General features: G+C 41.2%; 2 protein-coding genes across 4 annotated transcripts in view; one reads left to right on the forward strand and one right to left on the reverse strand.

Annotated features, from left to right (window-relative positions):
• Positions 1-1,346, reverse strand: part of RB195_020368 (uncharacterized protein) — a gene marked incomplete at both ends in the record, with an annotated part of 2,732 nt that extends 1,386 nt beyond the window's left edge. Inside the window, 3 exons of the mRNA XM_064188634.1 lie at positions 819-922; positions 1,007-1,108; positions 1,283-1,346. Coding sequence (XP_064044515.1) covers positions 819-922; positions 1,007-1,108; positions 1,283-1,346 — 270 coding nt within the window. The remainder of the gene's footprint in view (positions 1-818; positions 923-1,006; positions 1,109-1,282) is intronic.
• Positions 1,347-7,659: 6,313 nt separating this feature from the next.
• Positions 7,660-14,934, forward strand: RB195_020369 (uncharacterized protein; the record flags this gene model as incomplete). Of its 3 annotated transcripts, XM_064188637.1 has the most annotated exons (10): positions 7,660-7,801; positions 11,601-11,608; positions 12,344-12,347; positions 12,376-12,404; positions 12,466-12,538; positions 12,600-12,692; positions 12,753-12,877; positions 14,515-14,596; positions 14,686-14,789; positions 14,854-14,934. In XM_064188637.1, 10 exons carry the CDS (start codon positions 7,660-7,662, stop codon positions 14,932-14,934), a joined length of 741 nt encoding a protein of 246 aa, XP_064044516.1. The 3 variants fall into 3 exon arrangements, with proteins under 3 accessions (XP_064044516.1, XP_064044517.1, XP_064044518.1); XM_064188635.1 differs by lacking the exons at positions 7,660-7,801; positions 11,601-11,608; positions 12,344-12,347; ... (2 more) ...; positions 14,686-14,789; positions 14,854-14,934 and adding an exon at positions 13,355-13,414 and having other exon boundaries at positions 12,457-12,538; XM_064188636.1 differs by lacking the exons at positions 7,660-7,801; positions 11,601-11,608; positions 12,344-12,347; ... (3 more) ...; positions 12,753-12,877; positions 14,515-14,596 and adding an exon at positions 14,413-14,470.
• Between the last annotated feature and the right edge of the window lie 219 nt (positions 14,935-15,153).

Genomic DNA, 15,153 nt, shown 5'->3' on the forward strand with positions numbered 1-15,153 from the left:
TAGGCTTCGCCCTAACACCGACTTCACTCCACCGGCCCCCAAATTGCACCACTCAGCGCATTTGGGCCTGTTTGAGCACATAACGTTGTTTCTAGGCTTCGCCCTAACACCGACTTCACTCCACCGGCCCCCAAATTGCACCACTCAGCGCATTTGGGCCTGTTTGAGCACATAACGTTGTTTCTAGGCTTCGCCCTAACACCGACTTCACTCCACCGGCCCCCAAATTGCACCACTCAGCGCATTTGGGCCTGTTTGAGCGCATAACGTTGTTTCTAGGCTTCGCCCTAACACCGACTTCACTCCACCGGCCCCCAAATTGCACCACTCAGCGCATTTGGGCACGTTTGAGCGCATAACGTTGTTTCTAGGCTTCGCCCTAACACCGAGTTTGAGCACATAACTTGTTTCTAGGCTTCCCCTCACACCGACTTCACTCCACCGGCCCCCAAATTGCACCACTCAGCGCATTTGGGCCTGTTTGAGCACATAACGTTGTTTCTAGGCTTCGCCCTAACACCGACTTCACTCCACCGGCCCCCAAATTGCACCACTCAGCGCATTTGGGATTGTTTGAGCACATAACGTTGTTTCTAGGCTTCGCCCTCACACCGACTTCACTCCACCGGCAATCAAATTGCACCACTCAGCGCATTTGGGCCTGTTTGAGCACATAACGTTGTTTCAATCCACATGATGCAATACCATGATCAATAAGTAAAATGTATATAGATGAATTTTAGAAACTTACATTCAGCATTTATGCGCGATATGGATGGATTTGAGCGATAAACACCGATCTTTGTTGACTCTCATACTTCTGGGAATCCATTGTAGAGAGTGGGCACTTTCTTAACCATTTCAGAAGTGTGTTCGGCTAAATACAAATCGACGAACGTCAGTGAATCGCTTATAAGGTAACCTTCAAAACTTCCACTTTTAAAATAAAGGAAACGAAAAAAATGAAAAATAATGAAACATATTATTTTTATGGATGCAAACACACCAGACGTGCTTTTCTTGAGAAATTTCGTCATGAATCCGAAAAATTTTTGTCGTGCTGGAAGGAACACTCCTTTTGTTAGTTTCTCCTGGAATCGGCACCAGACTAAAAAGTCATATTAAGTGCTAACTTTTCGTGAAAAATTGCTATCCGAATGGGTTAGAGCGGATAAGGTTAGTGGACATCATCTGATCTTGCTCACTGCCACCTTAGAAGACATATGATCCCTTTCCAGGAGCACGCGTATAGTTTGGACACGATCGTTTCAAAAACGATTACCCTCTTCCTCCCTTTTCTCCCTGTCCGCCTTCCTCCTCTCATTCTCTCTAGAATTCTCGCTCATGTACCAATTAAAGATTAAGTAAAATAAACAAGCTCTTAAAAATTAATTTTAAAAAAAACTAATAAATAGACGGAATACACACGATGCATTACCATGACCAATAAGTAAAATGAAAATAGATGAATTTTAAAGATTTACATTCAGCATTTATGCGCGATATGGATGGATTTGAGCGATAAACACTAATCATAGTTGGGAGTAAGGAGGATTTTGGAAGGTTGAAATAAATATCTATAACTTTGCGCAGAAGTAACCAAGAAAGCTAAGTAAGTATGCCTTTGGTATAGAGGAATGATTGATATATGAAACAGTTAAATCATGTTTTTCAGATGTATCCTCTCCTATTTTATATTTGTTTTTATGTTAGTCTAGAAGAAGTTGGGAGTTTTAGATTTAGAGCTGCAATAATATCGAAAGTCGTCTTTCATCAAGATTTGCGCGAAGAGCACAGTAGTTCCACTATCAGAAATACGAAGAACCAGATCTTTTTCTCACTTTGTGGCTAGCGTGCCCTCATCTTAGCTAATTTATTTCTCCTGTATGGTTTCCTTCCGACCTTCCTCTTGCTTTCGTCCCGCTCTTACGACCTCCCTGTTGGGAGGGTCCCACTGTAAGCTGTAAGGTGCAAGGTCCGATTGACCTTGCACCTTACAGCGGTACTTTTAGCCTTGCAAAGAGTCGTAATCATTCCTGTGAATGTTCAGTGCATTAGCTGAACTGCATTAAAGATAATGAATGAATACAAACCTGAAATATATAGGGACCACCCATGCTGTGCAGTTCAAGCAGTTCTTTTCCCTTCTATTATGCTTATAACACATGTAATGATCTAAGAGATCTCTATTCTCAAAGTTAAACTAAATTTGTCTCCAGCTCACAGTTCTTCACAATGATCTTGAGTTAAACGCGAATTTTTGGGGTTGAGATCTTCTCGAATAAATAGAGATAAGAATGAGGTTTAACAAGTTTAGGATTTATGGTGAAATCGTAATTATAGGTACTCGCGGACATCAGTGTAAAACATAGTTACGCAGGAGACCATTCGACGTATAGTCGGGTCAAAACTACATGAATCACGTCCAGCAGTTGGAACCGAGGTGGGGCCATCGCAAACTGCAGGGATGAGAGGTGCCAGCAAGGGTTCAACTACGCTTGACCGCACCGCCTCGAGAAAAGCCGCGTACGCAATCGCGTACGTACTTCATGTCATTTTGACCCTACTATAGCGTCTGGACTTCCCTACTATAGGCTAAATGACATGTCAATGTACGAATACGTACATCAGGATCGAAGTTGTACTCAAGCCTTGCTCACGCTTTCGCTATTGCTGCAATACTTGAGAGCATATATAGAGCTCGTTGCAGTTTTCCGCTGCGAAAAATTGCTGGTGTGCCGAGCATTATGCGGAAAAAAGCGTAGAGTCAATGTCAGTGCGCACATTTTACCGGTCAACCTTAATTGTCTCCGCCCGACTGGCTGCAACGTAAGTTGGATATATTCTTTGTACTCCTAACGAACCATTGGCTGTTACTCATATACCAAAAACGTCTTCTTTCTCCGAGTAACATCCAACACTGAAGAAATGTTGCAGTATTCTCATTCAGTCAAGTTGCAAAAACAAATAATCTTGAGTCTTCCTGACAACTATCGTGTTCTGGATGCGTACTTCCTATGGCTAATGGCCTGGGTCATTGATGTGTGTCCGTAGCAGATTCTGGCACTAAACCCCACGTGCAGGAGCCTTTTGGGGTGCTACGCCCTAAGCTGATGGTAGCTCCTGGAAGTTTGACTGTATATTTACCTCCTGCCGCTTCGATGTGGAACTCTTATGTTGATCTTTTATGTTGATCTGTTGACAGTAAATATACAAGCCTATATGTACTTTTCGTATCCCGCCTTCTACATACACTGCTATGGAAACATGTATAGGATGTAACGAGCCTCTCACCGCGGCCCTAGTAGGTACAAATACCGGGAAGAATGGCAGAGTAGAGTCGATTCACATTTGTGTATGTGGTCGTATCCATATTGTGTCTGCAGATGTCATGCACTGCTTCAATGTCCACAGTAAGAAAGCACTGCTCAGCCGTTGTCTCCGTTGTCGAGATTGCTACGATTCAACCATGGCCGCCGATACCTGTCACAAAAAAGTTTTCTGTCATAAACTCTGGCCAAAACGACAAGAACCGCATGCACTTACGGCTGCCCTCGATGTGGTGCGGCGGAATGTAGAAGTTAGAATCTAGGGGAAGGGAACATCATTCCTCACTCCCTGACATCATTCCTCACTGCAGGTCGCGATAGCCTCACATCGATTCCAACAATCAGTGGAACAAACTTTCGGTGCCGGATAGACGCAAAGCTCCATTGTACTCATCTTTCTTCGCATAATCAACAGAGAGATGCTCTATTAGCGAAGTAGTGAAGCCAGATCCACCTTCTCTTGCGAACAAATGGAATATGAGAAATCCTGAATGAGCCTTGCTAAGTTTTCGACCAATTTTAGAATTCTACTTCCTTCTCTTTGAGTAAGAATCTGACCATCCATAGCAAATCCGGAGCGCAATCACTACGTCTTTCAAAGCCAACGTTTGGGGAAAATAAAAGAAAGTCAGCTTTTTATAAGATTTCAAAATTTGATTTTTTAATATGCATTTCCAAGGGCCTAAGCGAATGTTTCTATCGGTCTTCAGTAGTGAGACTTCGCGGCTCAGTGGAGTTTGATTTTGTGGGAACAGAGAAGACGAAATCGAAGAACTCTGAGGTTTTTCTCCCGAGGTGGGTTTCCTCGGATATTTTATTCTCCTCTCCTCCTAGCTACTAAATGGCGACTATGACAAATTGCACCGGAAAGAGGGATGAAATCGACTCTTGAGGCATGTGCAATAATGGGGTGAAATTAGGATTAGGCAGCCATTTGATCTACGAAGTATCTCGTAGAACGGTATAAGAGCGAAAAGTACTTGTTAGGATAGAAAAAAAAAATTCTCTGCCGTGTCAATCCGCTTACGATGCGCCAACACGTTTCACTGAAATTCATATTCGTTGAGATTTTGGAACCTGTGCTGGCCTATATGACGACTTGCGGGGGACACTTGCCACGTATCAAGCCAGTGTTTTAAAGGCATCACCCCACGAATCGGGTGGTGCGGATTTCAGGTACGTTATGCCTATACAGGGTCGTAAATTATGGGGAGGAGGGTGATTCCTTCCATTTCTTCCTAATTGCCGTGAAAAACGCTCGAAAGATGTGGCGCGTGCACAAGGCTGGCGCGCTTCAATCGAACTCGTTGTAGGAAATAGTGCTACGGAACGCTCGATGTCCGATTCGTGGGGTGATGCCTTTAAAACACTGGCTTGATACGTGGCAAGTGTCCCCCGCAAGTCGTCATATAGGCCAGCACAGGTTCCAAAATCTCAACGAATATGAATTTCAGTGAAACGTGTTGGCGCATCGTAAGCGGATTGACACGGCAGAGAATTTTTTTTCTATCCTAACAAGTACTTTTCGCTCTTATACCGTTCTACGAGATACTTCGTAGATCAAATGGCTGCCTAATCCTAATTTCACCCCATTATTGCACATGCCTCAAGAGTCGATTTCATCCCTCTTTCCGGTGCAATTTGTCATAGTCGCCATTTAGTAGCTAGGAGGAGAGGAGAATAAAATATCCGAGGAAACCCACCTCGGGAGAAAAACCTCAGAGTTCTTCGATTTCGTCTTCTCTGTTCCCACAAAATCAAACTCCACTGAGCCGCGAAGTCTCACTACTGAAGACCGATAGAAACATTCGCTTAGGCCCTTGGAAATGCATATTAAAAAATCAAATTTTGAAATCTTATAAAAAGCTGACTTTCTTTTATTTTCCCCAAACGTTGGCTTTGAAAGACGTAGTGATTGCGCCCGGATTTGCTATGGATGGTCAGATTCTTACTCAAAGAGAAGGAAGTAGAATTCTAAAATTGGTCGAAAACTTAGCAAGGCTCATACAGGATTTCTCATATTCCATTTGTTCGCAAGAGAAGGTGGATCTGGCTTCACTACTTCGCTAATAGAGCATCTCTCTGTTGATTATGCGAAGAAAGATGAGTACAATGGAGCTTTGCGTCTATCCGGCACCGAAAGTTTGTTCCACTGATTGTTGGAATCGATGTGAGGCTATCGCGACCTGCAGTGAGGAATGATGTCAGGGAGGGTTCCCTTCCCCTAGATTCTAACTTCTAAATTCCGCCGCACCACATCGAGGGCAGCCGTAAGTGCATGCGGTTCTTGTCGTTTTGGCCAGAGTTTATGACAGAAAACTTTTTTGTGACAGGTATCGGCGGCCATGGTTGAATCGTAGCAATCTCGACAACGGAGACAACGGCTGAGCAGTGCTTTCTTACTGTGGACATTGAAGCAGTGCATGACATCTGCAGACACAATATGGATACGACCACATACACAAATGTGAATCGACTCTACTCTGCCATTCTTCCCGGTATTTGTACCTACTAGGGTCGCGGTGAGAGGCTCGTTACATCCTATACATGTTTCCATAGCAGTGTATGTAGAAGGCGGGATACGAAAAGTACATATAGGCTTGTATATTTACTGTCAACAGATCAACATAAAAGATCAACATAAGAGTTCCACATCGAAGCGGCAGGAGGTAAATATACAGTCAAACTTCCAGGAGCTACCATCAGCTTAGGGCGTAGCACCCCAAAAGGCTCCTGCACGTGGGGTTTAGTGCCAGAATCTGCTACGGACACACATCAATGACCCAGGCCATTAGCCATAGGAAGTACGCATCCAGAACACGATAGTTGTCAGGAAGACTCAAGATTATTTGTTTTTGCAACTTGACTGAATGAGAATACTGCAACATTTCTTCAGTGTTGGATGTTACTCGGAGAAAGAAGACGTTTTTGGTATATGAGTAACAGCCAATGGTTCGTTAGGAGTACAAAGAATATATCCAACTTACGTTGCAGCCAGTCGGGCGGAGACAATTAAGGTTGACCGGTAAAATGTGCGCACTGACATTGACTCTACGCTTTTTTCCGCATAATGCTCGGCACACCAGCAATTTTTCGCAGCGGAAAACTGCAACGAGCTCTATATATGCTCTCAAGTATTGCAGCAATAGCGAAAGCGTGAGCAAGGCTTGAGTACAACTTCGATCCTGATGTACGTATTCGTACATTGACATGTCATTTAGCCTATAGTAGGGAAGTCCAGACGCTATAGTAGGGTCAAAATGACATGAAGTACGTACGCGATTGCGTACGCGGCTTTTCTCGAGGCGGTGCGGTCAAGCGTAGTTGAACCCTTGCTGGCACCTCTCATCCCTGCAGTTTGCGATGGCCCCACCTCGGTTCCAACTGCTGGACGTGATTCATGTAGTTTTGACCCGACTATACGTCGAATGGTCTCCTGCGTAACTATGTTTTACACTGATGTCCGCGAGTACCTATAATTACGATTTCACCATAAATCCTAAACTTGTTAAACCTCATTCTTATCTCTATTTATTCGAGAAGATCTCAACCCCAAAAATTCGCGTTTAACTCAAGATCATTGTGAAGAACTGTGAGCTGGAGACAAATTTAGTTTAACTTTGAGAATAGAGATCTCTTAGATCATTACATGTGTTATAAGCATAATAGAAGGGAAAAGAACTGCTTGAACTGCACAGCATGGGTGGTCCCTATATATTTCAGGTTTGTATTCATTCATTATCTTTAATGCAGTTCAGCTAATGCACTGAACATTCACAGGAATGATTACGACTCTTTGCAAGGCTAAAAGTACCGCTGTAAGGTGCAAGGTCAATCGGACCTTGCACCTTACAGCTTACAGTGGGACCCTCCCAACAGGGAGGTCGTAAGAGCGGGACGAAAGCAAGAGGAAGGTCGTAAGGAAACCATACAGGAGAAATAAATTAGCTAAGATGAGGGTGCAGAAAGTTGAAAGCCTTGGTAGGGATTGGAGCGGTTTCGAACTATCAAATGTGCCACCACAGTAGACCTCTTATCGACTGAGCTACAACCGCCCTCAGTATTGGAACGCCTTCTAATCATAACTTCTTTAACGGAAACATGAGATTGCAGAAACTGAACCGACATTAGAAAATTCAGAAAATTAGAATGGAATCAAATAAAAAATTATCGGAATTACTTGTGAAAATGCATCGTATCTTTGTTCGTTCCACGGATCTCCCTCACTAGAGGGATCACAGCCGGTTAGTCGCGAGGCTACGCGGTGCGTCCTCGGGTGGTGGATAGGGGGCTCATCGCGGACCAAAAGCGACATTGTGCTTACCCAGAGATGCGGGCGGATTCAGGGGATGGACTACCTGTTTCTACAGCCAGGATTGAATCATGGCATCCTTGTACCCCGCACGTCGGTCCGGCCAAAAGCCTGCAATCAAGTGACTGGGAGGTCCCTACAGAAAGCAATCAAACGATAGGTAAACTAAAACAGTAACACATCAGCTAGTACTATCAATATCAATACCAAATTTGGCTACAGCTCGAGAAAATTAATTAAACTATGTTTCAACATGCCAGACTCAAAGATAGTCGGACACGGGCAATATTTTCTCTTCATTCGTTGCGATTTTGATCCTAGTGTAAAGTAGTGGTTTGCACCCACTTTGCACCTTTGTTGCGAGATCAGATCTTACCAAAAGTCAATGAAATTCATGTTAGGCACAAATGTTTCTAAATTATACGGCTACTTCATTGTATGTTCACAGACGAACTTTGTAAGCTGCAACTACATATAAATGCTATGTAAGTTCTTATCTTGCAAAAAAGGTCCAAGGTGGATACAAACCACGACCTTACACAATAAGCAAAATGACACGAGTACGGAGAAAATAGTGTGTCGACAGTCCTTCAAGGTTCCCTTCAACAATTTTTAACGTCTCTCTCAAATATGGCAGTTTGGTTAGTTGAACACTTCCCCATAAGTGACCTCAGGCTATGCAATAGCCTTAAGTGGTTATGGTTATGGTTATGCAGTGACTGCCACTTAAGGTTATGCCTTAAGTGGCAGTCACTGCATTTTGTCAAATTACTGGCAGTATTTTACTCCCTTCTTAACGATATGCCAATTTTTAAATATCGTTCGGAGATCGGAATCCAGTGGTATGTAAATTTTCCGAGATTTTTTTCCGCAACAAAATAAGACTGGCCGACGGTACTGCAACATCACTCACCGTCGCTTTTTCAATGTTCATGCACGGTATTGTAATTACTACTTAGCTAGAGGAATGCATATCTTTGTCGATAAGATTTCAATTACTTTTCGTAAGAAGCAAATTGTTGGAACACAGTTATCAGAGAACATTCGTAAAAGTTCGTATGTGCACATTGTTTTATTCCTGTTCGGTGTTACAAAACTTCTTTGCCGTGAAAATGATGACAAATAGAGAACAGACTGATATAAAGTTGCTGAAAGTCTAGTTCTTGATTGACTTCCATCGTCTATTCTCTACCGAAAAGTTGCCCAGGAGGGTCTCATCCATACCGCACCTTAGTTACATAGGCTTGTCATGGATCCTCTAAGTAGAACCCCGACCTTATTATTATATGTAGCCTCACATTATAACCTGGCAACTTTAGCCCATATCTGAGCAACTATTTCCAATTCCGCAGGAAAATCAGCACTCCCCTCCCTCTCTTCCGAGGTACATTGTGGCTACCTGTTTCTTTGTTTTGCATTCAAAGCTGCAGGAGATTTTTCCTGTGACATGAATGCAATCTTCTTTCCTCCGGCGTCTTCACTTTTCTCATCGAAATTTTTGCGGATTTTGCTTTGAAATGCCGACAGTACCTAACTTCCATATTATTTGGGTTCGTTGTAGGACAATTTAAAAGATATGCGATAACAAAATCATTTCTTTTGGAACTCATTTCACGGCGTGTTAGATTAGGAGGCCCACCGGCTGTTAGAGACGATATTTAGCTACCGAGATTACTATTAGGTTAAAGTCATGACTTATTTCTCCTATGTTCTTCAAAGGTCACTTATTCATATGAGAAATAATGATCAATCTATGACATATTGTTGTATATTGATATTGATATATCGTTTTGTTCGATAACTTTTTGCGATCTTCCAATGAGCTTCGTGATTACTTTGTTCATGGAAGTATCTTTATCAACGAAAAACTCTACTAAGATGCCGATTTATATCCATCATCTGAATTGAATGTTATATAACGCAAAGGAATTTGAAGAGAGCGAAACAAGTTGAAATCTCATATCGCAAAATCAAGCGACTGCGATGGCTGTGGCATCCCATCCAAGCTCTAATAATTTTTGAAGTGTAACCTCACCTATCTGCGGTCTGGAGTTGTCGTGATGGAACACTACTCCTTCAAGACTAATGAGCTGTGGACGTTTTCGATTGGTGGATTCCTTGAAACGGTCCGGTTACCGAGAGTACAAATTCAAATTGATTGTTTGATTCCTTAAAGGCAGCATACCACGAATCTGAGGTGGTGCGGACTTCAGGTGGAGTATCCGTCGTACGGGGTTGTAGATTATGGAGACCGGGGTGGTTCCGCTCATCTATCCCTGAATCACTGCAAGCAGCCGGCCCCTGAATGCTGTTTTGTACGATACCTTCTATTGCAGCGCGGCAACTTTGCACGCGTAAGGTAGCGTGACTTACTGCCTATCGGGGCGCAAGGGGTCGTACAAAACAGCATTCAGGGGACGGCTGCTTGCAGTGATTCAGGGAGAGATGAGCGGAACCACCCCGGTCTCCTTAATCTGCGACCCCGTATACGGATATTCCAGCTGAAATCCGTACCACCATAGACTCCGGTATGCTGTCTTTAATAAAACTTTGAAAAACCTTACGACACCTTTAAAATCATACTGAGAGTGTAACTTCTCTGTGATGGATATCGATACCGTATGGGACGAATCATCGCGTTGGGACCAAGAGCGTTTGCGCACCACATCGTTGTAATTAATCCTTTTCTCACTATCGGTAGGTTTGAAAAGGGTTAGTTTTCCACATGTTTAGTTAGAATTTCGCATTCGCGGTGACTCTTTCGAAAACCATATAATTTCTAGCAGTGCAACATCCAGTTATAGTGCAACAATAACTGTACTAGATAATCCGGTTAAGTTGCCCAATATCACACATTGGTAGGAATATAATGCTTTTCACTCGCTCCTTATTGTCATCAACAAATATTTGACAGCTGTGCATCAAAACTACTATTAGCAGGTTATTTTAGGAAAAAAAAGCGAAAACTGCAACGAAAATATCGAATTTGATTTTAAAAAGGTGAAGATTGCCTCAAATATGACATTAAGATAAGCTAAGAATTTTTGTGGAACCATGAATTGGTCTGAAAAGATTGTCGGTGTACTCTTGCTACTGTAAAAGTTTCTTCCAGAGAATTCATCTACACTCAGGATGCAATTATCTTCGTTTTCTTCATGGTCCTCATATATCGCATATGGTGTAGTGGCATAACAAACATAAATGTTAGATTAGAAACACAATTATTAGGCTTATTGTCTACTAGAAAACAAAATGATGTAACCAATAATAGAACAATGAAATAATAAAAATAAAAATAAGAATGACAATAGAAATAACGATGAAGATAATAATTGAAATAACAATAAATGTAATAATAACAATGTGAAACAAATGAAAAAATAAAGTAATAGAACTGTGAAGCATGCTAATCTTTGTTGTTTCAACTTTGTCATAAACTCGTTCTCCCCAATTTTTCTATGGGATCAGTGAACGTTTCCATCATTAATTTTCTTCTTTTTTGAGCATTTCAAAGGTCAAGGGCAATTTTCTTCTGTTACGTTTGCTTCCCCTATCTTAAAATTTACCCATAACAATATCTCTCTCTCTCTCTTCTCCTCCACTCTCTTTTTGTTCAACTTCTGTACCAGAACTGACGAGCTATTATCGCAACCAGAAGTAAAGTAGTTTTTACGTAATTTTCGCATTTCTGGAAGTGGTAGAATGGGAATTGCTTAGCAATAGAGACGTTCTGGACTTTTCCTTTCATTTTCTTTAAAGTCATTTTGTAATGTGAAACCCTATATTGTGTTCATACCATATATCTTATTTCGCTTACTGTAATCTTCATAGTATAATAAATTAGGTTAGAGGTTTCAGGTCTCATGGAAATTTGAAGAGGTCCCAAGAAATGTTATTCGTCAACTGCGTTACTCTCTCAGACAAGATGGACGCATCTGGGAAATAGAAACGTTTTATAGTAACAGCTGTATGGTTTTTTTCGCACTCTTTCGTTATTATTTACCTGTACTAGACTAATTCGACTGAGAACAATTGGAAGCAGAGTGAATGTCTGTGAAAAGTTCGTAGAAATTTTGTGGAATCTACATATAGGTTAAAAGCATCACCCCACGAATCTAGCGTGGTACGGATTTCAGGTGGGGAGTTTCTATACGGGGTCGTAGATTATGGAGAGGCGAGTGATTCCGTCCATTTCTTCCTAACTGTCGTAAGAAACGCTCCGGAAGATGCGGCGCGTGCACAGGGCTGGCGCGCTCCAATCTAACTCATTGTAGAAAATAGCGCCGGAACGCTCGAAACCGTATCTTCCGGGCCGTTTTTACAGCAGTTAGGAAAAATAGACGGAATCACCCTCCTCTCCATAGTCTACAATTCGGTATAGGTATAACCCACCTGAAACCCCCACCACCCCAGATTCGTGAGGTGATGCCTTTAAGCTACGGTTTTTTTTTCACCATACTATTGGACGAGTACTCGAAAAAGGTGCAAAACTTCACAAAAAATACTATTGCAATTTGCTTGGACGAATTTTGTCTTCTTGATTATATTTTTTATCTACTTCATCCTTACTTTGCCCAGCTTCGTTGTCAGCTGGCACAACTTCCATAGTAACCATTTTTCCATCTCTTTCACTACGTATTAATTCCAGTACTTTTACATCAGATAACTTTACTACTGCAGAGTAGAATAATGCAGCTTTTAGGATGGTTCATTACAAGCTCATTTACTTCCAAGGTCGTGGACTTGGGGAAATTATCCGACAGGCGAGTATTATTTCAGCGCGAGAGTTAGCGAAATCCCAAATCCACCAATGTGATGGTCCAGATTTTCGTCCTTGCTGGTCAGAAATATGAAGACGTTCGTTACAGCTTTGAAGAATGGCCTAAACACAAAGATGGTTAGTAGCTTCTTATTATCACGGAAGTAGACGAGTAAATAACTAAAAGTTGCCTTTGCAGAGATGCCATTTGGCCAAATACCAGTGCTGGAAGTAGACGGTAAACAGTTGGGGCAGTCCTTCGCGATTGTTCGTTTTCTGTCCAGAAAATTCGGTACGGTTCCCATTTGAGAACATTTGCGGTCAATTTGGAGTACTGACACGATATTTTCAGGCTTTGCAGGCAAGAGTCCGTTTGAGGAAGCTCTTGTTGACTCGATTGCTGACCAATACAAAGATTATTTCAACGAGATTTATCCGTTTATAAGAGTCGCTTTAGGGTTTGAGCAAGGAGATCTGGTAAGTGGAAGAGCAGACAATGATGGTACCATAAGAGAATCTAATTAAGAAGATTTTAACCCAAGATCATTGCAAATAACTATGAGCTGAAGACAAATCTAGTTCAATTTTTAGAATAGAGCTGTCTTATGTTTTCTTGTTATGCCAACGAGATTCAGGTGAAACTTTTTTATTGGCCTGACGTTTCGACAAACTCGTCTTTTTCAAAGGCCTGAAAATACCGGGCAATAAAAATGAAGAAACCTACAAAGGCAACTAAGTATGCGTTTTATATAGAGGAAAGTGGCGTATATGAAACAATTCAACCACAAAAAAAAATTAAAAAAATAAGGCAGTTCCTTAACGTTATCCACACACCAGTACTTAAGGATACTGCATAGCGCGTAGATCTCATTCGCCTTGGTGACAGTCTTTAAGAACGCGGTGGTTTACCAACCCCGCTAGTCGGTGAAACTGGTCAGTTGTTTTCCTTTTAAGGTCTTGCGTGGTGTACTTGGAACAATATCGGAGGTTGGCGAGGAGAGAAGAGGAGTTTGATGGGATATGCATGGTATCAGAGACCTCGAACCATTTTCAGGCTTTTAAAAAAGACGAGTTTGTCGAAACGTCAGGCCAAAAAAAAAATGTTTCACCTTAACCTCGTTGGCATAACAAGAAAACATAAATACACTATCAAATGCCGAGGTTTCAAGAAGAGAGGACTTGGAGATTGTTGGAGAGCTGTCTTAGTTTTTTAGATGTGTTCTAAGCATAATAGAAGGGAAAAACTCGTGTTTGATCTGTACAGCATAAGTAGTCTATATAAGTTTAAGGTTTGTATTCATCCACTATGATTAGTTAATGCACTCAACACTCATCAGGAATGACTACGACTCTCGACTGACCAAGGTAAAATTGCTGTAAGGTGCAAGGTCAATCTTACGTTGGGACCTTCCCAACAGTGAATTGGTAAGAGGGGGACGAAAACAAGAGGAGGGTCGTAAGGAAACCATATAGAGAAAATAAATTAGCTAAGATGAGGACACACTAGCCACAAAGTGAGAAAAAGATCTTTGAATTTCTGATAGTGGAACTAGTGTGCTCCTTGTCCAGATCTTGATAATGGACGAGTTGAAATCTATCATTGCAACTCAAAATTAAAAACTTCCTACTTTTTTCTCGAATAACTTTCGGAAAGAAAAAAACTCAGGATATGTCTATAAAATGTGGTTGAATTGTTTCATATACGCAACTTTCCTCTATATAAAACGCATACTTAGTTGCCTTTGTAGGTTTCTTCTGCGCAAAGTTACAAATATTTATTTCATCTTACCAAAATCCGCCTACTTCCCAACCAGGATCAGTATTTACCGCTCAAATCACATCCATATTGCGCATAAATGCTGAATGTAATTTTTTAGATTCATCTGTATTCATTTTATCTATTGATCATTATATTCCATAGTTTCTACTTAGTTTATTTATTGTTTTTCTTTCTCAAAATTAATGTATAGAAGCTTATTTATTATATTTAATTTTTAATGCGGCAAAATCAGATGATGTCCACTAATCATATCCGTTCTAACTCATTCGAACAGCAATTTCTCACAAAAAGTGAGCACTTAGTATGCTTTTTTATCTGGTGCCGATTCCAACAGAAACTAACAAGAGAAGTGTTCCTTCCAACACGAGAAAAATTCTTCGGATTCATGACGAAATTTCTCAAGAAAAGCACGTCTGGTGTGTTTGCATCCATGAAAACCATATGTTTCATTTTTTTTTTCATTTTTTTTTTCGTTTCCTTTATTCTCAAAGTGGAAGTTTCGAAGGTTACCTTATCGGCGATTCGCTGACTTTCGTTGACCTGTATTTAGCGGAACACACTTCTGAAATGGTTAAGAAAGTGCCCACTCTCTACGATGGATTTCCAGAAGTATGTGAGAATACTCGCTTTTTCTTTTCTATCAAAAACTCGTACTTCATTCGGTCATTTTTAGATCAAAGCGCATGCCGAGAAGATTCGATCAATTCCAGCTCTTAAGGAATGGATCAACACTCGACCTGTGACCAATTTCTGATTCGCATCATGTCATTTGTATCATTTGGACGTCTTCAAGAAATAAAACTGTCCAGTTTCCTCTCTCAATATTTTCTTGTCGTATGGGTCCCTTAACTCTTCACACACCCATTTCACATTTCCTCGTTTTTTCTTCGTGAAAATATGGTTTTAATTGGAATTTCCGAAAATAATTAAAAGTTTTGGTCATTTATATATGTATTTCTTTCTTTATTTATTT

Source organism: Necator americanus, chromosome II (assembly GCF_031761385.1).
Source record: "Necator americanus strain Aroian chromosome II, whole genome shotgun sequence".
Classification (NCBI taxonomy): domain Eukaryota; kingdom Metazoa; phylum Nematoda; class Chromadorea; order Rhabditida; family Ancylostomatidae; genus Necator; species Necator americanus.